Source organism: Stigmatopora argus, chromosome 11, assembly GCF_051989625.1.
Source record: "Stigmatopora argus isolate UIUO_Sarg chromosome 11, RoL_Sarg_1.0, whole genome shotgun sequence".
Lineage (NCBI taxonomy): Eukaryota > Metazoa > Chordata > Actinopteri > Syngnathiformes > Syngnathidae > Stigmatopora > Stigmatopora argus.
This window is the reverse complement of record NC_135397.1, coordinates 9,653,412-9,679,300: the sequence shown is the minus strand read 5'-3', so window position 1 is coordinate 9,679,300 and position 25,889 is coordinate 9,653,412. Positions and strand designations below refer to the sequence as shown.

At 42.2% G+C, this 25,889-nt stretch overlaps 3 protein-coding genes across 7 annotated transcripts in view; 1 reads left to right on the top strand and 2 right to left on the bottom strand.

Moving 5' to 3' along the window:
* Positions 1-17,379, top strand: part of rab11fip2 (RAB11 family interacting protein 2 (class I)) — an 88,762-nt gene extending 71,383 nt beyond the window's left edge. For 2 of the 5 annotated variants that reach the window (XR_013303825.1, XR_013303827.1), the window contains exon 9: positions 105-437. Coding sequence is in view for 2 of the 5 variants with exons in the window: in XM_077612971.1 (XP_077469097.1) it covers positions 2,868-2,926 (59 nt within the window). In the remaining 3 variants the exon portion in view is untranslated. Of the gene's footprint in view, positions 1-104; positions 438-2,867; positions 2,932-12,815; positions 13,315-16,412; positions 16,516-17,269 lie in introns of those variants that run through there. The other 3 variants (XR_013303826.1, XM_077612971.1, XM_077612972.1) reach the window with 3 other exon arrangements.
* On the bottom strand, positions 12,050-16,147 carry emx2 (empty spiracles homeobox 2). Its single transcript, XM_077612974.1, has 3 exons — positions 15,312-16,147; positions 14,328-14,512; positions 12,050-13,159 (listed from the first exon to the last, which is right to left on the bottom strand). Exons 1-3 carry the CDS (start codon positions 15,703-15,705, stop codon positions 12,992-12,994), a joined length of 747 nt encoding a protein of 248 aa, XP_077469100.1. The 5' UTR covers positions 15,706-16,147; the 3' UTR covers positions 12,050-12,991.
* eif3s10 (eukaryotic translation initiation factor 3, subunit 10 (theta)) lies at positions 17,331-25,231 on the bottom strand. Its single transcript, XM_077612968.1, has 22 exons — positions 25,081-25,231; positions 24,564-24,754; positions 24,243-24,379; positions 23,956-24,119; positions 23,384-23,583; positions 23,052-23,260; positions 22,792-22,963; positions 22,217-22,321; positions 22,031-22,129; positions 21,821-21,937; positions 21,533-21,718; positions 20,820-21,167; positions 20,652-20,756; positions 20,480-20,593; positions 20,121-20,243; positions 19,837-19,990; positions 19,554-19,735; positions 19,409-19,488; positions 18,692-19,341; positions 18,371-18,464; positions 18,109-18,287; positions 17,331-17,925 (listed from the first exon to the last, which is right to left on the bottom strand). Exons 1-22 carry the CDS (start codon positions 25,127-25,129, stop codon positions 17,753-17,755), a joined length of 3,831 nt encoding a protein of 1,276 aa, XP_077469094.1. The 5' UTR covers positions 25,130-25,231; the 3' UTR covers positions 17,331-17,752.
* Positions 25,232-25,889: the final 658 nt, after the last annotated feature.

The following is a 25,889-nucleotide window of genomic DNA, read 5'->3' as shown; positions in this document are numbered from 1 at the left end:
CGATGTAGAGAAAAGGTATAACTCTTGCAACAATTATGTTTGATCTACCTTCACGTTCAAACGCCCATGGTTGGGTGAGACCTATCATTTGTCTCTCTTGTCAGTTTCCTGTTTTCCCGAGCAACTCCTCTGACCTCGCTGTCAGGCCCGCCTGCCCCGAAGAGCACTTTCCCTTTCCTCGTCCTGCGCAGGGGATTGGAGGGGGCGAAGGATGAGGAGGAGGGGTTCTAACTTAATCTGACCCATTGCTCAGGTCAGTGAGCTGCTTACTAGGTCTATCCAAACATAGGAGCCTGTTTTGCTAAAGCTGTGGAAAGAAGAAGTACCCTCTTAAATCAATACTTTACTGAGAGTCGTGCACATGCAAGGTTGTTATGCGTGAAACCGCAGGAGGCCGAGCTGGCACGGAACCAGCGGCGTGCTCCTCTCCTCCGTATACTCCCTTTGACTTGAAAAGAGAAAGCCTCTGTATGGCCAACAACCTCCTCAGGCCTGTGCTTTTATGCTTATAATTTTAAACTTTAGTCCAATTGACCTTCAATTGCTACAGTATTGCGCGTCAAAACACAACAGCATTTTCATCCAGTGCTGTCGTTTTTATTACAAAGGAGAACTGCATTCTCAAATGTTTTCAGCTGTGTGCACTTATCTTTTTTTTTTCCTCTTGACATGCCCCCCCCCCGCCATCCCCTTCAGAAAATGAGGGAAAAAAGCAGGAACTGGTCTTAACATGACACTGCAGGGAGACACGTGTGATTGTTATGAGCAAGCTGGAGTATTTGGAGATCTTGACTTTTGCTGTTCAGGTATCATATGATCTAAAGTGGAATGTAGAAATCAGCCAGATTTATTGTTCCTTTTTGGCTCAGCACGATTAGAGGAAAATAGGAAGGGGAAAAGTTTCCCCCAGCTTGAGGAGGCATTTAAGGGATGCTTAAAGACTTTCGGCCACTTAACTGCCTTGTTGCAAAGAAGACCAGATGGGTTTGTTGTGGATTGTCATTGTGGCATTGCTTTGCAAACCTTTTGTAACTCTGAGGACAAAATGGACATTTCCGTACAAACCATTAGGTTTTTCTGCGCATCAAAATTCAGGAAAATCCACAATTCATTATCTTGCAAAAATATACAACACTTGCAAACAATAATTAATATTTATTGTAACAGGGTGTAATTTGGAAATGCCCCCCAAATTCACTTTTATGCTAAAAAAAAGCCCCAGATATGATCAGTATAAATATTTGAAATGAATTGTTACTTTGCAGAAAGTAAGTAGTCTAAAAAAATCAATTTGAAATAATTCACACATTTGAAAAAAATCTGAAAATCCTACTGCTTCTATTCAGTTATGCCAAAGTCATACAGTTCCAGCAACATTTAACCAAAAATAGCCTTTATTCATTTTCCCAAACTCAACAGAAGATGACCCCAAATGATTAGGAAGTGATCTAAAATTCCCAAATCAATAGGAAGTGACGAACAGTAGGTAACCTAGAATCGCCCCAAAATCCAATAGGCAACGATCAAGTTTTCCAACCACCCTGAAATCAATCCTATGTAATTTCTCCCAAAATTGTGTTTTCTAGTATTTTTTGTTTCATTTCGAGTGGCCAAAGATGCTCTTCTGAAACGGAGACCTGACTCTTTACTCTTAAGCACGTTGGGAAGTCATCCAGTCTGACGCTGCAAAAGAGAGTCATTCATATCATCTTGAGTAATTTTACCTCAAACACCTTAAGCGAAGCGTGGCACACAAACATCACAACTGGTTTAAAAAAGGGCACTTGTTGTGGTATTTAACAAGGGTTCTAATTCACACTAATGGTTCCATAGGTTCATTGCTCTGAGAGATGCAGTGGCCATTCTCAGCATCTTAATTAGGATTCTAATTTGTATTAACACTGGCTATCCTCTTAAGGATAATTATATATCTCAGTTGTGTGCAGGCTTAATGAGGTTAACCCTCTACTGTGAATCAAGGTAGTCACCTTAAAGATTAAAAAATGGCTGCTGATTGAAGTGATTCTCTCAAAGGTGTGTGATGACCATTGGGATGTGCTCTATGTAATCCCAGTGGGAAAATGAGAAATTGGCGGTGTATACTTTCATTGGGGAAGGCAATAATAATTTTTAGCTAAAACTGTTTGGACTGTTCATTGGGAAGGAAAAAAAGAAGTTTAATCCTTTCAGGGATATTTAGAAGTTGACACTTAATTTCTTTAACCCTTTGTAGAGTTAGTGACCTGTTTTGGTCATTAAAAATTTCAAATGGCAATTATCATTATAGGATATTTACTTTTGAATGATTATTTTTATGTCATTAAAAATTGATTTGTTACACAACATGTTAATGAAAGCTAACTTGTTAGAATTAAAAAGGAATATAAACAGTAATAAACTGTGGTTACAGTGTATAGTAAGTTTTTAATAGTGGTCAACTAACTTGTATGTCCCATTCATTTAAACTGAAATGACTTGGCGTGAAATCTCATCTTTGACTGCTTTTTTAGCACTTTGTAGATAATTGGTGTAACCCATTGACAGCGCCCGATGTTGGATAGTGGGAGGGGATCCGAAAAGAACATTTCTTCATCCCTCGCAGTCAAAAATGGATTGGACATCTGTTAATGACAACCAAGGAGTTAAATGAGTGTCCAGTACAAGTTGAAAAAAAAATGAAAGCCAGAATGTGTGCATTGGAATGTTAAAATACAACAGTTTGGGGAGTAGCCTATTGTTTTTGCATGCAACGTGATCTGAGTGACATCCTTTTTACCTTGTGCATCCATGCCACCGTTTGAATACAACTTAGCTTTTCATTCAGCACGCTATGACAGCTCCTCTTGTTCTTGTGGCCTTTTCTCTAGCTCGACCAGTCACTGAACCATGTTTAGCTGCTATGGATAAGGAACTGATACTTCTCTGAAACCCGTAAGTCCTGTGATCCTGCGCCATTTCCCTTTCAGTACATACATGACATATTGTGTTTGGCAAGTACTAAAGACTACATACCCAAAAATAACGACTATACAATGTAACTATTGATACAACGTGATTCATGTGTAATTTTTTTCAAGCGTCGGAGTGGTATGATTGTTGTTGACAGCAGGATAATACAAGCGCTGTCTGATATTTTTGTTATCTCAATTAGTTTCGTGAGAAAATGAAAAAGCAATGGGAACAGCTCATTATAATCCATCACAGTTTCATACCGCTGCAACTGACAATTTATTACCACATTAAACCATAATTGCTATTCGTAGGCCACTGAGGTTCACGTTGGTTTCCAAGGCGCTCATATTTTGGATTCCAAAAAGTGGTTTTTCAGCCCTCCTTCTCTAACCTTGCCTGCAGCGGCGGGGGATGAGGTCACAGTGGATGATGAGGGATTGCCTGGGCAACACTTCCACTAAAAGTCAATGGCTAAGACTAATGTGTGAGGAAGTAGACAATATGAAAAGGCCTCTTCCATGTAGGTCTGCCTGGAGCTGACAAACACCTGTTTGGCTTAATCTGTAATGTCCACTACATCTGTCTTGGAATTTTTAGTCTGATTACAATCAAAAGAAAAGAAAAAAAGATTGGTTTTAGTCAATCTTTTATCAGTAGTGGGTGTCCAATCCATTTGAAGTGGGTGGCAGAATGAAGAACTGTCAAATGAGTCACTAATATTCTATATTTTGAAACACAATGAATTTCATGACTATTTGCCAGTCTAAATGTCATTAATTGGAAAATGTTATTGATTAACATTTAATAGTTATTTATAAAGCAAGTGACTATTTTTCGTGATAGGGGGAAAAACACAACTTTACCTCATAAACATATCGACATCACATTTTGCGTCATGTAGCCCAAAATAGGAATATTTAGTATACAAGTGTGCCCTATATGAAAATGTAAAACACCTATGTGGATGCCTGGTCTCAAGTATAATTTTATATATTATTTTTGTTAATGTATTTGTTTTTATTACGTTTGATATTTTATATTTTTATGAATAACATACATACATTTAGACTTCACCTCTCCTTTTTTTCATTGAGGATACGTATAGGCTGTCATCCTGAAGGTCATACCTTCACTGTACTGTAATCCCTCGAATATCGCGGCTTCAATTATTCAACTTTTTTTCAGGGCGAATTTTTTTTCTTAATTACATTTTTTTTGTGACTTTATAAAAATGTGAAAATCCACGCTGAAACTCACAGAGGCAGAACCCCCTGTCCTCCACCCAGCACTGAAGTAAAAAATATATATATATATATTTATTCTTTCTTTAATTGGGGGGGGACCCTACTTCGCGGGTTTTCGTTCATCGTGTGTGTAGACTGTCTGGTCTACATTAACCGCAATAATCGAGGGATTACTGTAATCAGCGTGTTACCTGAAAACCAGGAAGCATCTTTTTGTCTGTGCGGGAAAGGGTTCGGTTGCAGGAGAAACAGGAAATGAAGAGTGTTGGGCTTGTCTGTCCATGCTGATCCTCAAGCTGACCAGGAGGCAGGCAGTCGTGTAGAGGGGAAGGGAGTGTGAGAAGACTCACGTGAGGTCATGAGTTCAGAGCCCAGGTGTTGTGCCTCGCAGCAGGACACTACCCGGTCTAAACTGTTTCAATGGTTTTCGAGAGTGGAAAGGTTAACTTGAGATAAAGAGCAGAACTGCAACTCTCTGTGTGTAATACTGATTAACATACCTGTCAACCTCTGCCGATAACTGCCCTTATAAATGATTACGATTCCCCTTACAAACACCGTATGACTCGTATGGTGTTTGTAAGGTTTTTTGGGTGGTTTGTAAGGGGAATCATAATCATTTATAAGGGCAGTTATCGGCAGAGGTTGACAGGTATGATATCACAAAATGGCTGCACTCCTAAGCGGTGTCAGATTTTTTTTAGCATTAATTTCTCCGTTATCAGAAATCTAGGAAAATTTTGATTCAGATACTTGGTAACTATTTTAGCATAAATATCACATCTAAGGAGGAAGAGGAACAAATGTTATTTTAGGGGTCAAGTAACCTTGGCAAAAATTATGTGGGTGACTGACTGACATTATGTAAAGACACCCACTTACAGTATGTATATATTTGCCACAACCCACAGTTTTTATCAAGGTATCTTTATTATTCATGTATTCATAAGCGATGGGGCTTGAACACTTGTTTAGGCATATATAATGTCTTTATTTTTATTAGTCATTTGTTCTACAAAATGTCACATTAGTTTATAATAGATATATAGCAGTATGATTGCTATTTTTTTGAATCCATCCTACCTGGAATGCCCACAATCCATACATTCCTAATTACCATTTCATTGATTTAATTTCTCCTCCTTCAGAGATGTCACTTTGTGTGGAAAATGTATTCATCCCGCAAATGCAACTCTTACTGACGCTAATCTTTTCGGCAGAGCAGAAATCTCATGAAGGGATAATCTCAGATAAATATAGTTAATTGAGGCCAGGTGAACTTTCTTTATCTGCTGCATAGTCAACCAATCTGAAGTAAATGTGATAATTAGGGCGGACATGTCTTCTCTGTGAACAGAGCGAAGTCATGTCCCTCAGCCATTTTCCTCCAATTATATCTGATTTCACAACACATCAGAGATCCATAGCGCGGAAGCTCTGGCAGCATGGCATTGCGTACGTTCATACACAGTAGGGGGAGTCACATCCATTCATGTGCGCGTGCGTCAGTCTTATATTATAGTGCAACTTTTCACATCAGCAGATTTTGAGATGACAACGCCATTCCATTAAATATGTTGTGGATATGAATTAAAAGGAGATGAGGACTGCGGACATACATACACAATCTGTGCTCCACTGAGCCTGGCCACCACTTCCACCCTAGAGAAACCCCGTCCTAATTACTCATTCACCCCGACAGAATCTCCTTAATTACAAACTTCATTAGCCCGCAGGACTTTGTTTTTCTCCTGCAAAGGAGAGAGCCGGGGACGACTCAGGCCAAGGTGCAGCAAGGGTGTGAGTTAGCTGCTTTAGCACCTTTATCCCTCCGTTTTTCTTTTTTTTTTCTTGTTTTGACCCCAGCCTCAGATCTAATTAGATTTGTGTTAAAAATCACACACCTTTTAACTAGCCTCTGGAGTCCCCGCAAAAGGACAGCAATATGGAAGCAAAGAATTGCAAAGAAGGGCCAGCTAATATAGACATATATGTGTATATGTTTATATATTCATTCTCATCACCGCTTGTCCACATCAGGGTCGCAGGGTGCTGTAGCTTTATCCCAGCTGACTCCACACAAATGGGGGACGACACCATAGACCAGTCGCCAATCTGTCGTAGGGCACACATAGAAACAGACAAGCATTCATACTCCCAATCACACCGCCACTGAGTGGGAATCTATGCCTGAACTGTAGTCAGGAAAATTAACCACTACAACATTAGGTAGTTTTACACATACTATAGACGGTACACGGTCGATTGGTCGCCGTTTTTTTGGTCGCCCGGAAGGTTATTGATAATTACTGTTTAAATCATTGCTCAAATTCCCTAAATACAAACTGTGAATTACTATTTAGTCATACTTAATGCCCTATTAATTATTAGGCTAAAGAAAACTCCAAATTTCCTGGACTTTTATTGTTTTTTGTTGGAGAACTTGTTAAGACCCTGAGTGACGTAGCTTCTTAAAGGGACAAGGTATGTACATACAAACTCTTATACACTCACACGTCGGCTCAGTGAAACTGCTCATGGCCATTGTTGGCTTTTATTGATGCATAGACCGTGTTGTTTTACCTTGTTTTGTCGCCGGTCTTTTGGTCGCCCGTTGTCGCGGTCCGGTCGACCAAAAGACCGGCGACCAAAAGACAGCGACCAAAATACCGGCGACCAATCAACCGCACACGCTAAAGACACCTAAAAACTATGTAGGAAACCCCCTAGCCTTTTATTCAAATGGAACTTCTTCCATCCAGTCTTCAGTAGCTCAGTCATCAGCACGCTCAACTGCCAAGGTGATGAATCTGGAATGAAAATTGTCTCTTAACCTGGATTTAGACCACAATTCATCACCAAGCCGTTACCTTATTTGTAACCAATTGAAAGCAATGTCAAATCAAATTGGACACCTAGCCAATGACTCAAACTACCAATGTACGATGTAACGACTTCCACTTCAAACAGTCAAAGCACTTAGTCGCCAAATTCACGTTCTTCTTTAATTTGGTGTTTCCGCTGAACCCCGAGTCAGAATGTTGGCTTCCACAACATCAAGACACGAAACTCTTCCAAACAACCCCGCAGACTATGTTGTCATACATACCGGAGAGCGTTTTTCCACTTAAGGGGGAGTGTCCAGTCCGAATAGACACGCCCACCCCAAGCCACACATGGAGTGCATGAGCACATAGTTAAGAGCCCCATACAGAAAGCCTCACGGAAAATATTGTTTGGGAATATTAGTCATGTTAAAACTAACTTTACGGGTTTGTTGTGTTTGGAGGGGTGCTATTATGACAGTCCTGATCAAGTAGTTGGCCCCATTTCACAAGGATACCACAAATAACACTTGGAAAGGTTCTAATGAGAGTTGGCATAGAAGTTGGCTTCACATTTCAGAGTTGTGACTTTCTGCATATGTCTTGATTGGGCTCGCAGACGCAATTTGGCACATTGGGATTCTCACAAACAGTGCGACAAGCACATACGAAGTTGATTTTTTTTCATGTGTTACTTTTATTCCATCCATTGATTGTTTATGATATATCTTCTGTTTAGATTTGTTCAAGGTTTCGTTGACATCCATTTGAATGACAGGCTCAGAATTCTCACATTTCAGCGCATTTCAGTGATGAACGGAAGTTCGCCCCCCTCAGTCAAAATGGATTAGATGTCGCAGTCAATGAGTTAAATCAATATCCTTTGAACATCATAATAATAACAGTAAGTTTTTTTAAACACTAACAACAACTTCAAAAACACATATTTTTCAATATCTGATTCCAAATACGAAAACAAATTGTGACCCATCCATCGTCCTCTGCTGTGATTTTTATGTTACTTCACTTTCCAGACACTTATTTGCACCCAGACTCAGCAAACAGAAACGTGATATATTATAGTGATGTTTTCTTTAGGGGGGCAACTTTTCCCCCACTTTCTTACCAAAAGGGGGAAACACTTGGTTTGTAGCAGGTGTGCACCTGTCGCATACTGCAAGCGTCATCTCAACTCACTTTTCCTGTCACAAATGCGCCACCATAAAAGAAAACAACAGGAAAAGAGTGTCATTTATTAGACGTAGCGAGTTTTCGTGGTAAAAATCTTTCCTTCTCAGCATTAATCAAGCATCTTTGCTAGGCAGATGACTCTCATATATCAGCGGTGATGATGAGAAAGGGGACTCGCAGGTCAAAAGATGCAGAATAGTTCAGCAGGCACATGTGATATATTTAGTGAAGCCATTGTTTGTTTTATTTAGGGAGCGAATTGAGGATTTTCCAAACTGCAGGGCCCCTGAGGTATTTTATCAGGTGTACAGTCCGCCATGTGTTACACATTAGGGCACTAAGGGGAATGTAGCCGCTTGCACATAAGACTTATAAAATGTTTGTAATTTCAGAGGATGGGGGGGTCCACAATTGCTCCCTTCAGAGCTGGCGGACGGATGGAAAACACGGCACTTGTATGCAAATGAAACAGCATCACATTACACATGCACTGCTCATTAAAGAAAATAAACCTCGTGGAATTTGAGGGGCTGGAGCAGGAAATGTTGTGTTGTCTGAAAAGGAGACGAATAAATAGGTCTTATGTCACAAAGCCTTGCGTGGCACAAGTGCATCATGGGTAGTAGGGTCAAGTACTAGTTTTTCACCATTTGGATTTAAGGGTTATTCCAAAATTAGAGGGCAATTGGGTTTGAACATTCTCCTTTATTGTATGTTCTGCTGCATATTCATTCAAATTAATTCATAAACTTTGAAAGGTTGGATTAGTTCATATTGCCGTTCAATGGTTAACATATGAGAATATTTATTTGGTGATTACAGTACTTGTAGTATCAGTTTATTGCAAATACATCGTAATGTTAGCTTGCTGAGGATAAACTTACTTTTTTTTTAAATGAACTAAAACTTTGAAAAATTGACAATAAGATGCATAAAATTGTTGCATAAGGTGGAGTGAAACATTCACTCAAGGTTAACTGTGTCAAAAATAATGAACATTAGAAGAGAGGACATAAATTTTCTAATCTTTGTATGTCAAGTGCAGCATGATTCACTGCTTTCCTGTTCATTATAAAAAGGCAAGGTTGTTGGCATGATGTGGGACATGTTCACAAATAATTGTTTCAAATATTACGTTTATTAAACACATAGTTTTACGCAAGAGACAAAATGACACCCAAAAATATTTGAGCTTTTTTATTTCTCAGTTTGGTTGTTTGGTTTGTGGAACAAAAGAAAAAAAATATGGCATATTTCCTTATAAAACAATTTTCCCAACATTTTTATGGGGTCCCAGGACAAGTAAATTTACTTAGAAACATCATGTTTGTAGATTATCATGTAAAATACCCATCCTCCAAATCAATAATGTTTAGTATGACACGTGCTGCGTTCAATGACCTTAAAGTGGGGAGTCAACAATCATTTAAAAAAAATAATACTAATAAAATCGTTTTATATCCTATATATTGCATGTCCTTCTGCAAATGAGCATCGAATCCATCCAATAAAAGCAACTTTTAATCATAATTATGTTGCATGCTGACTCCACCCGACGAAACTGCAAAATGCTACGTTCGTAAAATCCTCACTTCAACGTCACGTCCGACTCATTAATCAAAAAAAGCCGGGGAAGGAACTGAATCCGACGCTGGTATGTTTAATTCATTACGATATTTGGAGATAGATTGTAATTGCTCGTTTGTCTTGTATATTTATCGCTGCGTCTTATGCCGAGCTCGGGTACAATTGTGTGGGCTTCGTTCTCTCGTTTCATGGATCAATTTCAGTGGCAATTTGGGAAGCGGCTCAAGTTTGTCGTGACGCGGCCTAACGCGGTGCCACGGACATCGCAGGAACCGTCCAAAAAGAATTAGAATCGGGAATTAGATTTTTAGAAAAGGGGGCTCCAAAATATTCCAAATATTCTTCTTGTTGAATATAAGAAGCGATATTGAAGTTGTCCGATGGCTCAGCCTGCATTCAAATGCATTAGTGCCGTCAGCGGACGTCATTAGAGCTGCTAATTGCAGATTAGAGGTTTTGGGTCAGTGAGGGTCACGTGATAGGAGCCCCTATACTCTTTTCATGACAGGATAATTATTTCATATTGCACGCTAAATGTTTCATACTGCAAATTGTCCGTAGTCAAGTTGGAATAAAGCAATAAAAATGCGCCTGGTATTCTCCAAGGTTGATGTTGCATGTTTTGGCCATAATTTAAATTAGATCTAATTACTTCCTTGACACTAAAATAAATTTTAAAAAAATCTGATTCAAAAATATATGAATGAAGAGTTTTAATGAACGCATTCACGACACTTGAACCCTTATGAATTCAAATAACTCCAGATATACACAGCAATATTGTAGTAATACTTGCTATTTTTGTTTATCACATCAAACCAAATATCTATGAAATATTGTGGCGTGAACAGTTTGAATTTTTCTTGTTCAATGACGTTATGTTATGATTTAACAATTATAGTTCACAATTTTGAGATTACAATGCAAATCAATTTCAGGTGGCATGTCATGATTATCTTTTACAACCATTGACGGCAAGAGACGTCCACTCATTTTGCCTGGGAAGGTGACATCCAATTAGAATGAAAATAATACAAAAAAATGACATTGTTAAAAAAAGAGTAATTTTTTTGGATCGTTGTTTAATCATTAAAATAAGAATACACCTTATTTTGGAAAGCAAAAATAGAATTTTATGCAGAAATCAAATTGGCTAATAATAGGAAGGTTATATTCTAGCGGCTTTATTGTCAGTAACTCGCGTTTCGAACAAAGCAAAAAAAAATGAGGTTGAATGGGAAGGATTGTCAGGTTAAAAGATATGCATTAAATTTATCAAATGGTGGCACGCAGGCTCTAATGAGACTCGGTCGTGTCCACAGAGGCTGCGCCAAAATGTTGTTTGTGCACGGCGGATCAAGGCTCGCCGCCTCCATTGCACTTTCTTTATCTTAATTCCAAGTTGAAAAGATATAATTATCTAGTTTGAACAGGAGCGCTATCAAATCCGTCTTTCTAGGCGAGGGAGGGTGGGGAAAGCTCGAGTGGATTGTGCGGCTGTGAGCCGCTCCGTGTTGCCCGAGATAGGAGTAATGAAGTTGTGGAGTCCGGAGATACAAAGGGCATTAACCTCATTAGCATGAAACCTTTTCTTCTAACTATTGTGGGACCCTTTCAGTCCTCTAATCCCCCCCTATTTCAAAGCTGGGTTTGTAATAAAGCTTTTAGGGTTTTTTTCCCCCCTCACTGCTATTCTGCAAAGATTTTTATTGCTGTTGGAATCAAATGGACCGATTAAGAACACACACACCCTTACACACACACACACACCCTCTCACACACACACAAGTGACTTCATTTGGGGGTCGTTTATGAACAAATAATGTAAGGTTGCGGCGCAAGATTTGAAACAAAGATCCCATTTTGGTTTGCTTATCGCGTCGTGAGGGCTCGTCAGATTGGGCTAAATTATGTCCAAGCAAGCCCCCTTGGATCCGGATTAAGAGATTAAAGTGGACCACTGGGCAATGCTTCCCCTTCAGCCCCCCCTCATATTACTCGCATGATAATTGCCCGAACTGATTTGCACTTTCACAAAAGCTCGTTGAGACTCTTTGGAACGGCACGCACACACACACACACACGCACACACACACACACACACACACACACACACACACACACACACACACACACACACACACACACACACACGCACATGCCGATTTTTTTGTGCTTTTTTTAATGCACAAAACAATCAAGAAAAAATTTCCCCCCTCCAAAAAAATCCTGTGTGCTTTTGCAGCGAGCGACATATTGATAAAACTTTATTGACAAAATATTGACAATGACATACTTCTTGGAAGTATACTTTGTGTTAAAATTGTAGCAAATTTAACACATACACAAAAACTATTTACATTGTGTAAAAGAGGGTTTAACAGTAACAATAACTGGGTTTTTTTCTGTACATGGAATACGCTCAGTGCTTGGAGGGTTTGTTTTTTTCCGTCTATAATTCATTTTTAGTCCTTTGTGGCATCTTTGAGTGGAGGCTGACGTCCTGCATGACAGAAGGCGTGCGTGCGTGTGCGCGTGCGTGCAAGGGCCCAAGCACAACCACACACCGGTAAAGCTTTAGAGGTTCAAGGATGGATTCCTTTCCTTAAATTCTCTATTTTCTTCTGTCTAAAAAAAACCTTTTTTTCTTTCAAAATAAAAAAAAAAACACGATAAAGCACTGCTACTTCAAATGTTTTCACAATCACTTTTACACGAGATTTAGGAATTAACTGCACACTGTCTGGGGGGAAAAAAGTACAACACCTCTGTGTCAGAAAATAGAGTTAAATAAAAAATGTTTAGGCTTCCTTTTGATTGTGTCAAATTAAAACAACTAGCATGCAATTCAAGTTTTTTTTAAAGCAGTTTTGGTATCTTGAGTGAAAGAAATACAAGTGCAAACGTCCAATGTGAATTGGAGTGGGTAGGGGTTGTGTGTGGGGGGAAATGTTTTAGGTGGTGTGATGGTGAGACCCAATGTGTCAGTACCATGTTCCTGCTTGTTGTGTTGCAGGCCACAGCAGCAGCAGCAGTAGCAGCAGCATCAACGCCACCGGCCTTCCGTCGCCCTCAGCCGCCCATCCGAGATGGGAATTGTCACATTGGGCTTTCTTCCGAGCCGACAGTATCCGCCATGGACGTCCTCCTCCGCTCATAGTAGGTTTGAGACTGTTTTTTTTGTTTTTGTTCTTAATCGTCCGAAGTGACATCGATCTCCTCCGGGCTGGACTGCTTAGTGGCCATCCTCCAGCGGTTTATGTGATGTGAGCCCTTCTTCTTCTGCTGGGACTCGGAACCTTCCTCTTCCAGCTTTTGTCTCTTGAACTTTGTCCTTCGGTTCTGAAACCACACTTTTACCTGGAAATTTAGAGGGGAAATTGAATGAGGGCCTTGAAATTTGGGCAATACGATCACATTACTATCACTACGTTATGACACAATGATCAACTAACCCCTGAAAGGCAAGTGACAATATTTATTTAGTATTAAAAATGGGATCAATCATTAACAAACAATGTCAATGTTATTTTGGTTATAAATTAATCAAACATTCGACAGACAAATTAGGACCATTTTCATGAAGGAACACGGAAATACTTTTCCTGTGCCCACAATAACACTCATTTGTTTTCTCTCTATTTGAAGTTCCTTCCTTTCAAAATGATTTGGACGCCTCTCGCCGTCAATGGCAACCAACGAGAAAACTATATTAAAACAGTCCAATCACCCCCCCACCCAAAATTCAAGTGATTACCTTAATTGTAAAAATATAGTATTCGCATAACATGTGCTGTAGTAGTTAGTAAAATAGGAATCTTAATATTAAAAGCAGCAACTGACGATAAAGAACGAGCAGTCCATTGAGAAAAATGACTCCAAATAAAAGGAGTAAAAATAAATAGACAAACGAATAACACTTTTCAGGCTCTCCTGGTTCAAATGGATTGATTGAACGTCTGTCTAGGCGCCGTTAATGGCAGCGAATGAATGAATTCAACGCCTTATAAATGGTCCGTCCCGTTATCCCCATTTTAAATAGTGCTTTGAGCTAAACCCACTCATCTGATCAGTGCAGGTGGAGAATTAGCAACATTCATTCGATCAATTGTCCGAGCCCGCTTTGCGACCCCCCCTCCCCTTAAGAAGCCCCTCTCAGTGCGCTAATTGAACGACGTGCCGCTTCATTTCTCCCTTCAAAGGATTCGAACAATGTGTCAAAGACGGCAGCGCGAGCCGCTTAGCTCACCCGCGCCCACAAATGGTTAACTCCTTCATTTGCCCTCCATTTTCAAAGGCACTGGGAATAAAGTCATCCCATTCAAGACCCCCCGAAATGAGTGGAACCAAAGGGGGAGTTAACTATTTATTAATAATAAGAATATCTTGCATATTGAAAAATATTATTACTCTACCGTGGGTGCGAATATTTTTTGAAGTAAATCTAAAAGGGATCGCATGATAAAATGACAAAAAAAAATGGAGCAAACAGTTTTTCCCAGAAATGAATCGAAAGTGAGGGTCTTACCTGAGTTTCCGTGAGGCTGAGGCTGTGCGCGAGCTGTTTCCTTTCTGCGCCCACCACGTAATGATTTTTCTCGAAGGCGTGCTCGAGCCGGAGAAGCTGCGACGGCGAGAATGCCGTGCGAATTCGTTTGGGTTTTCGGGCCAGCGCGTTGTGCAAAAGGAAGCTCTCCGGACTCGTTTCGTTACCTGCAGCCCGGCAAAATCAACACAAAAAATAAATTACAATTAAAATTACAAAAAATAAGAAAGATCTATCGTTGTGTAATGTCAGTATAGATTATTTAAATGCCCAAATAAATGGAATTAAACAATAAGGCCGCATTTTAATTCGTTTTCTTAAGAAATGAGACAGGCCAATTGAAGAAATCCTAAAATATAAAGTCAATTCTGCATTGTTATAGATAAACATGAAAAAATAAGACAAGCCAATTGAAGAAATTCTGGAAAAAAAAAATATATTCTACATTGTTTTCAACGTTTTAGATACACATGAAAAATGAAGACAAGCCAATTGAAGAAATGATGACAAAATAAAGTCAATTCAATTTTTTTTAACATTGTAGGTACATATAAAAAAAACTATGGCAAGCCAATTGAACTAATGCTGAAAAATAAAGTCAATTCCAAATTGTTTTTAACAACATTATAAATAACATTTGTTTTTGAAAAGTAGAAAATGGGAAACAATTGTTTCGGTAAAAATAATATCGTTTCAAAATGTAATGTTAAAAGAAAAAAATGCGAACGTCATGTCATCAAAATAAAAAGGTGTTATTTCATTGTGCACACTTGCGCAAAATAGCATCACTTTTTAAAATACGATATATATTTTAAATGACAAAATCAACTATTGTAATGAATTGATTTTTTTCTCTTAATTATTATCACAAATAGTGTTCGAATTTTCTTTTTTTTAATAAAGGATTATTGCTTTCGAAAAAAAACGGGGAGGGAAAAAAAACTTTTCCAAGTGATCCGAACGTACCTTGAAATCTGTGTCCCAAGTATCTATATCTGTGTAATAACCAAGGGTAGAAGGTGGAGGGGTCCCTTTGCTGGCTGCCAAAAAGAGGGTGCGGGCTGTGGGGGGACGAGAGCGGGTGAGCGGCCAGCGCGTGCGGCCCGGCCACCGGATGCACCGGCATCCCCGAACCGGGCTGGTGCGAGACCGACTCGGCGAACACCAAGTCCGGGTTAGAGTAGACCCCCCTGCCGCCCGAGTGGAAGCCGTTGAGGAAGGGGTTCATCTGGCCCGTGTTGGCGTAGCTCAGGGCCGCCGGCCGGATGGGTTCCTCGGCACGCGACGCCGGGACCACCGGATTATCCTTGGCCACCAACGACTCGATGGTGAAACACCTCTTGGGTGCGGGTTGAAACATGGCGCAGTGCTCCGGGTTCCCCAGTTTTAAGTGCGAGTTAAGCGCGGAAAATACTCCAGAAGTTGCGGAAAGGGGTGGAGGGGGGGATTTGAGGGGGTCGCAGCGTCGAGTTTTTTTGTTGTTTTGTTTTGGGGTGGGGGGGAAAGTGTCCTTTCGCTCCCAGACTAATCCATGGATGTGATCGTTCTCCTCGGTGCGGGCGGACGGACGTGTTGTTTAGTTGATGAGGCTAATTGGCGCGGCGCTCCCCGTGACCGTCGACGGCTTCCTCCGGAGCCTCTAATAGCATGCTGATTGGCCGCTGCCGTCGCATCTGACTGTGGAGTATGACGTCCGTTCGTTCGTTCTTTCGTTCGTCCGTTCGCCTGTTCGTTCGTTCTTTCGCCCGCTCGGCCGCCTGGAGCTGCGCGACGAGCAGCGAGGCGCTTTAAAGTGCGTGAACGCCGCGGCGGCCTGGCTCGCAAGAGAGGCGGACTCGAGCGCGACCATTCGTCCAACTCCACGGCAGACGCCCCCCTCCCTCCCTCCCTCTCTCCCGTTTCGTCTGCGCCTGCGCGCGCACCTCAGTCAAACTCAGCAAAGGCCTCTGACACGTCCGCGCTCCCGAGCAGGCTTGTTAGAGAGCGTGACTCCTCCCGTTGACGGTCCTAGAAGTCTAATTTAGTGTGTTGATCATCCATTTTGACTGTTCGTTTCTTCTCTCCTAGGTGAAATGGATTGGACGTCCAGAGACGGCAATGGAAGTCGAGGAGTTCATTCAGCGGGGGAATTGTGTGTGTATGTCACAGTAGGCCGTGTGCCAGCAAAAAGGTGAGAAATCTTTTGATATAATAGTTTTAAAGTGATAAATTCGTATAGAGATGAACCCAATGGTTCATATTGGGTTTTTTTGCGTTTGTGAAGGCATCATTCGTTCAACACGCAATTTAACCTTTTTTTATAATGCTAAATTATTTTAAATTCATATACAAAAATGATGAGCTTTATACACATCAATTGTGATTATTTCTTATTTGCGATGCTCTAGAAAATCTTACCGTTTTAAACAAATGTAAAGCCTCGGTTAGTCATTCTGCCCATACAATGCAGCACAATTTTCTTTTACATTTTATTTTTTTAAGGCAATATCATTGTGGTTCATTTTCTGAAGCAAGGTTTAATTCTAGCTTTTTTTCTAATATTAGTTTTGTATTTCCATTTACAGGAGTTTACAAAATTCTGTAACACCTGGATTTTCACTCCGTAACTCAATATTTATCATGCACCTATCATTAATGCATACAAAATCAAGTTAATTAAGTAAACGTTCACTTTGCTCTGCCTTTGAGTTGTAATCATATTAGTAATTGAAGGTGTGGGATTATTTTTCTTTGGTTTGGCCTGCTTTTGGCGTGTCAAGTTCTGCTAAACTTCGTGGAGCTTTAGTGCCCTCTAGTGGTTACAAGTTAAACCGTTTCTAAGCATGTACATTAATTACTACTTGGTTTGCCTTTCAGAAAACGTCAAAATATGATTGATGCAGCAACTGTAGAGATAGGCTAACAATATGCACCTTATTTTACAGTAATGTTTTGGAAACGGGTGAGCACGCCAGAGGCTTTCATTAAAAAATACCACAAAATAGGTAAGTGGATGTACACATTTTTAATAAAGGCTTAATCTGTTTCCATACAACTTAGTGTGACACCATTTCTCTCTGCACAAAGAAGAACTGGATGCATCAAATGGGATCCATGTACTAATTAGTCGAAGCATGCGCCTCAAATTGGATACTTCAACCATCATCACGAGAAAACGCCATTGGAATTGGTAATTTTTCAGTTCTACGGCCAATATTGAGACGTATGTATTTCAAAACTGCAGCGCCAAGTCAATTAGAATTAAAATGAATATGCATGCATAGGAAAAAGGTAGCGTTTAGCTAAGAAACCCAAATTAGACCAATACACCGCGAAGATAATCGTTGACCTTTAATTTAGCTAAGTGAGCCAAGAGATATCGAAAGCTGTCCTTCTATCCTTTCCGTAGACCCTTGAGTGACGTCGGCTCAGCGGCGGACGGTGGTCCAACCGTCATCGTCCGTCTCATTCTTGATGCGACGCGCGTCTTTGTCTGCACGCCAGTTCTTCTCTCCCTCGGTATCTTTGTCTTGGTCCTGCTCCTTCTCGCGCTTATCTCGCTCTTCGCGCTTCTCTTCGCCACCGCGACGCCAGGTGCTTCCTGCACAAACGGAATTGCTCTTTAGACTAGAGCTCTTGAAGGCGAGCCAACGACGAGGATATTCCCTCGGCCGTGCGGCAGCCACACTTTGATGGGTACGCGACGCCACCCACTGGCCGATGCAGAAGTGCAGCTCGTGGACGATACCCGTTTTCACGTACACTCCCCAACGAATGGAATTACCTTCGTTTTGTTCTCGTTGCGGGGCTTTTTGATCATCACGTTTCTCTCTGTCGCGCGGGCGATCGTCAAGTTCGCCGCCGCGACGCACGTCGCGCTCGCCGCGTCGGTCGGGTTCTTCCCGCCGAGAATCCCTCCAAGTACTTCTTCCTTCGTCGGATTTCCTCCAGCCACTGCCCTCTCTGGTAAAAAAAAAAAGTCAATGAATTGGGGAAAAAAATATACGCTCAAGCGCAATACTTTGTGTCACAGTGTCAAAACGCACTTTTCGTCCCCGTCGTCATCTTGTCGGTCGTCGTCTTCGCCGCGTGGAGGTCCCCAGCTTTCCTCCCTTGCCTTTTCACGCTCACGCCAACCCCCTGCGTCATAAGTAGTTGGTTTGTTATTCCCGATAACACAAATATACTTTTTTTAAAAACATCATTTCAGTTAATTCATTGCTTGATATTGATAATAACAGTTGTCCCAACGATTGCCTGTGAACGCTCATCATTCAGTGCCATTGATGGCGTGAGACGTCCAATCTATTTTGACTGGGTGGGAGGAATAAACTGATGTCATCCATTGCAAATCGTAAAATGCTCACCAGCTCTACCAAGTGGCTTCCAGGCTGTGCCGTCATCACGATCCCGTTCGCGACGTGGTCCGTCGTCTCCCCTTCGGGGTCCCCAGTCATCATCTCGCCTGGGACCCCTCGAGTCATCCGCACCCCTCCGAGGACCTCTGTCATCGTCGAACCCGCGGCGGGGTCCGCGGTCATCGTCGAACCCGCGCCGGGGTCCACGGTCGTCGTCAAATCCGCGCCGGGGTCCACGGTCGTCGTCAAATCCACGCCGGGGTCCGCGGTCGTCGTCAAATCCACGCCGGGGTCCGCGGTCGTCGTCGAACCCACGGCGGGGACCACGGTCGTCGTCGAACCCGCGGCGGGGACCACGGTCGTCGTCGAACCCACGGCGGGGACCACGGTCATCATCGAATCCACGGCGGGGACCACGGTCATCATCAAATCCACGGCGAGGTCCACGATCGTCATCAAATCCGCGGCGGGGTGCGCGGTCGTCGTCGAAGCCACGGCGCGGACCTCGGTCATCGTCCATTCCTCTATGGGACGGACGGTCATCATCTCCGCCCCGACGCGGCCCTCGATCGTCATCTGCGCCTCTGCGCGGGCCTTCTCCTCGCCTGAGAGGCTCTTTCTCCTCCTTGTCATCATCCCGGCCCTCTGGCTTCAATTCCCTACAGGAGGCCACCACGAGGCTTAGGAGAGCAAAGAACCACAATAACCAAGATGCGCTCAACCAACCTGTCGGGCACGGCACGACGCCACTCCGATTCCCCCTCGGTGCGCTTGCGCCATCCTCCCTCGTCTTTGTCGGCCCAGTCCTGTTGGGAGCGAGAAAAACTGGACTCAATATCTGAGAAGCGGGCACGGGCGAGCGGAGACCCACCTTTGATTTTTCCTCCGGGACGTTGCGTCGCTCTTCCTCACGACGGCGCTCGCGCTCTTCTATCTCCTGCTGACGAGCGCGCTGCTTTCGTTCCTGCTCTTCCAGTTTGCGCAGGCGCTCTTGGTATTCCTTCTGTTCTTCCTCTCGCTGTTCCTGCTCAATGCGCTCACGCTCCTCACGTTCTAGGATAGTACCAAGCCCACAAAAAAAACAGAAAAAACAGCACGTTGGGCTTGACAAGTAAAGCCTCTGATTAACGAGTCCGTGTAGAAATGTTACGGACCTTTCTGGAGTTGTTCCTCCTGAATCCGCTGTTGTTCTTCCTCTTTTTGAAGGTAAAAGGCCTTGCGTCGATCTTCTTTACGCTGTCTCTTTCTTTCCTCCAGACGGTTCTTTCTTTCTTCCACCAAGCGCTCATCAAAAGACTTCAATTTTTCCTACCCCCCAAAAGATGCAATCAGATTAATTATTTACAAAAAAGGTTCTTTATTAGATTCATGTTTTCCCCCAAACGAGTCCCGTGCCTGGTGATCACTAAAAACCGACCCAGCTGTAACGTTGTCTCACCTCATAAATGAAGCTACGAGCAGCAGTGATTTTGGATAAAAAGTTTTCTTTGTCCTCGATCATTCGGAACATGCGGTTCTTGTGTTCCAGGGCCTTTTCCCGTTCCACTTTCATGTTACTGATCTGCAACAACAAAACAAGTTAGCGAAGGCGGAAAGCAGAGCACTACAGTCGTTGACTTTCGCCCAAGGTGATAGACGATGGGCCAGGGTTGGCGGCGAGTCGACAAATGTTCCTCCACCGCCAATCTGCCTAGTTCAAATGGATTGGGCAGGCAACGGTGACAAACTAATTTGAATTCAGAGCACGGCTGTCTATCATGGTCAATGCCACTGAAAGAATGAACATTTTGAACCAACCCGGTCCTCCTCCTGGAGCTCCCACAGTTCCATGTCCTTAACCCGTTGCTCCTCATAGGCCTTTTTGATGAGCGGAATTTCCTCCAGTCGCTTGGCCCTCTCAAAGTGGTCGATCTGCGGGGAGAGACCGTGAGCGTCCAACGGCGCTTTTGCCCAAGTCGCTCGGCGTTACCTTCTTCTCCTGGTTCTTCAGACGTTCTTGAAGTTCCTTCTTCTCTTTCTCCAGCTGCTCCACTTGCTTGGCCATGATGAAGTCTGGGTCCAATTCCTCCAAGTCCTGCACGACAAAAGGCACTGCTGCAAAACGGAGCCACTAGAAGCCGTCGCCATTAGACATTACCTCAATATCGATATCCTTGAAAGCCTTGGCTCCCAGTTCGGTCTTCTTAATTTGCTCCAGGCGTTCGCGCACCGTCTTCTTCTTGATCTGCTCATGCTCTTGCATAATGCGCTCCTTCTCCCTCTCTTTAGCCTCCAGGCGCAAGCGCTCCTCCTCGGCCTTGCGCACCTTCTGCATTTCAGCCTCCCGCTGCTCGAGTTCCTCCTTCTCGCGCTGTATGTTCAAGCTCTCCAGGCGCTCCTTGCGCTCTTCGATGGTTTGTCTGCGAGCGAGGATGCGCTGATGATCTTTGTGGGCATTTTTCAAATAAGCCGCAATGGCCTGCTGGCTTTGCTCATCACGCTCTTGCTATTAAAAAAAAGGAAAAAGGAAAAAAAACAAGTTGGCATTGAAAATTTGTTGGGACATGAGTAAGAGGAAGAATGGAAAAATCAGGTATGTTTATCAATATTTTTTTAAAATGAATGATTCATGTATATATCTTTTTTGAAACCTTTATAGGACAAGTGACTATTTTGGCAATAAAAAAAATGCTTAAAGACCTAGCGCCCATGGGTTGACTTTACACATTGGGTCAATCAAGCCTTAAAATTTGCATTTGGGTTGACAGGTGTTTATTTTTGAGGGGCTGGGCAATGATTACACAATTTAATCGTGCAAGATTAATAGTGATTGACTCCAAGATATACTACACAAGAAAAGATTGAGCTCACCAAAGTGGATGTTGGTTTGATGACCTGCAGGGCTTTGGCCAAAGAGGCAGACATAGCAGTGAGCTGGTTCCTGATTTGCTCTGACGGCATGTTTTGCAAGAAAGGACCCACTGGAGCGTCCTCCTTCGTCGAGTAGTTCAGGTCAGATCCAAAACTCAAGGTCCGAGAGGTGTGGTCAATTCGAACCTTAATAATGAATGTCGGATTATGATCATACCAACGAGTGGTGCTATTGAATATTTTTAGAATTGATTACTTACTACCTGATTTAAAGCGAAGCAATCTTACCTGCAGGTCACAATGTCTGGCCGCATCAACAATGGAGCGCTCCAGCTGGAAAGCATCCACAAATGGAACCAGCGAGGCTAGACGACTGAATTCAATGCTTTGATAAATTTGTGCAACCTAGGGTGTTTGAGAGACAAAAAAAAAAAAACTATCACGATGAAGTTGTGCTTGTAAAAATAAAGAATGACAAAAGATTTTGGTTCAAATTACTTGTTGTAGGAGACGTAAGATGGTGTTACTTTGGAGGTGAGGGACATAGTGCTGAAGCTCAGCTTCTTTCTCACCTTGGTCTCTCACCCAATTCAGCACCTGGGAAAATAAAAGCAGAAATATGTAGCTCAAAATATCTACTTTAGGGACAAACCACTACACATTGCGAAGTCCTGAATTCTATACCTTGGTGACTCTTCCACTAAGCTTCAAAGGATGGAAGTCGACTTCGAGCCAGTTGTGAAGGTCTTTCACCTCGGGTACGACATACTGCAACAAGTTAAATCTCACCTGGAAGGCACATAAAAAACAAGCTCTTTCACAAGTTTCAACACCAAACTGCAGGTTTTCAAAACACTTCCAGGTATTCAACCAATTTCAAAGACTTCCCCCAGTGTTTTAGGAGCCTGGTGAGTTGCCAGGCTATAACTTTTAAGTTATTTTATCTTTGAAAGTTATCAGCAATGGAATGCTATAACATTTACTAAGATTTAAGTTAAGTGTAAAAAAAAATTCACATTCTAATTGATTTGTGTAAAATATGATTACAAAAATAATCATGGTGGGCCTCCAGTGGGCTTCTCTACAACCAAGATTTGCAAGTTTTAAATATCTTTAAATAAAGTGAAAGGGGGAAGAGCTGCCATAATCATACAATTTCTCATTAAAATGTATTTTACATTGGCATACCGTTATCATGGTATAAAATGAATTACATTCTAATGGATTTTTTTCCCCGCATCTCAACCAACTCTACATACCATATCATTGATCAAACTTTGGCGGGTTGGCGGTGCCTGCAGACCCAGGAGGGTTGCCAGCCGACGGTGTTTCTCAACAATGATACCATCCATATCCAAAAGCCGAGCGATATCTGTGCGCTCTGGGGTGATGGGAATTGAAAGCGTGGCCAGGAGGACTCTGGTGGACATCCTGAAAAAGGCGTGAGTAAAAACAATTCAAAAAAACACTTCATCTCTATCCATCTTTCACAAATTGAATCGTTGAACGAATAAGATACCTCTGCATCTCCTCTTGTGTAAGATTCTTGCGCATCTCTCTTGAGAGATGATAGAGCCGGTGGAGGGTGCAAGCATGGAAGAGAGCATTACCGGATTTCCAAAACACAGTAGACACCTTGTTGTAATAGTTGGCCATGAGCTGGGGTTTGGGTGGCTTCTTGGAGAGAGCAAAAAGACCGTGGATGTCCTCAACAGCCTTGAACGCTTCCTGCGCAACGGACAACATTTGTTAAACAGCACCCTTCTCTTTTCAATTGCAACAATAGAGAATATTTACAGACCGAATCGGCCAGGCTTTATGTTTGTACATTTTTTTGTAGGAGAAACAAACCTGCCAGAGCTCCATGCTAATAGCACTGTCCAGTTGAACCAGTCGGGTTTCCAGGTGCATAGACTGACTTTCAGGGTTGTTCAGGTTGATGGCAGTGCTTTGGTTGTGGTGTCGCTGAATCTGGCCCAGATGCATTCGTAGGTTATCGCACAACTTGCGGAACTCTGCCTTCCGGGTGTATTGAAGGCAAAACTTGAAAGCTGAAAAAGATGACAACATGTAGAAAAGTTGGGTTAGCAACATGTATTCGTACTGTACAGATACCTGAAACACTCCAAGCTAATGTTGTCATTAGACAGGCAAAATTTAAGCACTTACAAGGCTAACTTTGCAGTACCTATAAAACAACCCCACCCTTTTTTTAACAATGAGGCAGAAACAAAATATAGTGGCTTCTCACAAGTTGGTTAACGTCTTTCAACATACCAAGTTATGAGAAATGGGAGTGTCCACCTCAAACTTAAATACAATTGTTTACAAAATACCTTAGAAGCTGTTATGGTACCAATTAAACCCAAAGAACACGCATCCAAATGAACTGTTAAAACAACTAAGAAATGCACAATCAGTACCTTGCTGAGCAATGTCATGGTAAAGGCGCTCCACCTTGGAGTTGTTCCGGAGAAGGTCCAGGCACTGGCGGTAGGACTCCCACAGAAATTTCACCCACGGGGTAAGGAGCAGACGATCGGTACGATCCTGAGTGTCCTCTCCACTAACAGCACTCAGAAGTACACTGTAGGAAGACAACCAAGCATTAAGTTGTGATGGGACCCACTGCGCCCATAATCTGGAAGCATTAATCTAACAAGCTAAACAGGCTAAATATAATAAATTACTTGCAATATACTTTGTTCACCTTTCTGGAGTCTGGATGTTGTCTAGATCTTCGATGTCCAAGACCATTTGCTGAGACTCCTCTTTAGCCATTTCGGTCTTGTCCTCTGCCAGCTTTAAGTAAGCCCTGACCACGTCCTCTAAAGACTTGATGTTCACCTGATGGGCCAGATACAGAGGACATGTTTGATGTATATACCATATAGAGAGAATATACAACTGGGGAATATTTATCATTTCAGGCATTACAAAACAACAAACGGCAGTGCGATTTTTCCCCGAGATTGCTTGATTTGCACAGAAGAACATATTTTAATTATCAACTAATACATTTGAATCTAACCTGCTGACAGATGTTTTTGTACTGGTAAAGACCCTCCTTGGCCAGGTGGCTCTTGCGAAGATCCACGCATAGCTCCAGGTATTTGAGCATGATGGGCTCGTGGATCTTCTGCCATGTTCGATGTTTCTTGCTCTTGATGACATCGTACAAGACATCCAAGGCAGGTTGTTTCTTGCCAACCTCCAGAAATTCTGAACATGACAAGAAAAAGACCCTCTTAGACTCAGCATATGGGTGGGATCACGAGCACAACTTTTCGAAAAACACTAATTCTAAATACATAACAGACCAATGTGGAGATACATTTGTATGGGCGTTATAAAGGAAGATAACTGACATCAACAATGTGGCGATGTTTCTCTGTTCCCTGAAACCAACAAGCGCGGCCTTGCTTGACTTCTGCGCCATTCATTAGCATTAGCTCTATGTTTAGCAATGCTTCAGGCAGCTCAAGGCTAACCGTCCGCTAGCGTGCTCCCTCTTCTGTCATGGGGCATGTCAAACGATTCCGACTCACCATTCGCTCGTTTCAGAGCATTCTCTGGGCGCTGAAAATACGCCGGCATTTTGGTGGCTTTTTCTTCAACTCAAATCACCGATCTGCTATGAATTTTAGAAGAATTCACCAGTCCATCCAGTCCACGGGTTGACCGAGGAGACGGCGTTGCCTGAGAAAGGAAGAACCGTAGGTAAAACATATGTAAGGCTAGATGTCTAAGGGCTGAGTGAGAGTCGTATTTTGCAGGCGGCCATCTTGCGTCGGTGGACTTCTGTGGCGGGCTCTAATAGGACATAATCGAGTGGGTTTCTCATTTAAATTAAGACGAAAATTGTTTTGTTAATGACGAATTTACACATTTATTAGGAGTTTGTGATTAATGCTGGATGTTGAATTTAAAAGGTATAATTTTGAAGTTGCACACGTAGCAATTATAGTGCAGCTCTGTAGTTCATGAGAAAAAACAACCCTTTTGGAATCGCTTAAAACTTTTATTTTCCTTTATTTGTTTTTAGTTGGGTACATTACCTTGGTTGAAACGGACCAATCTAAATCTATCTCTAAGTACACGTTGAGCAAAAGTTCAGTCGCAAAATGGCTGAGATCTGACGACGCCCATCCCCTCGTGAACCTCGCGTCAATGGTTGCCAGGTGCGTCAAACGCTATCCACCATAAATACGTTTTACTTTTACTTACATTTATTTTATATCTTACCTTTGCTAGGACTTGGTGAATGGTTCTAGATGGCAAAGTGCATTACGGACAACAGCGTGTTTTACGAAATGTAGCTGTTTATAAAAGGGGGTTTTAAACAATCTGGCAACTC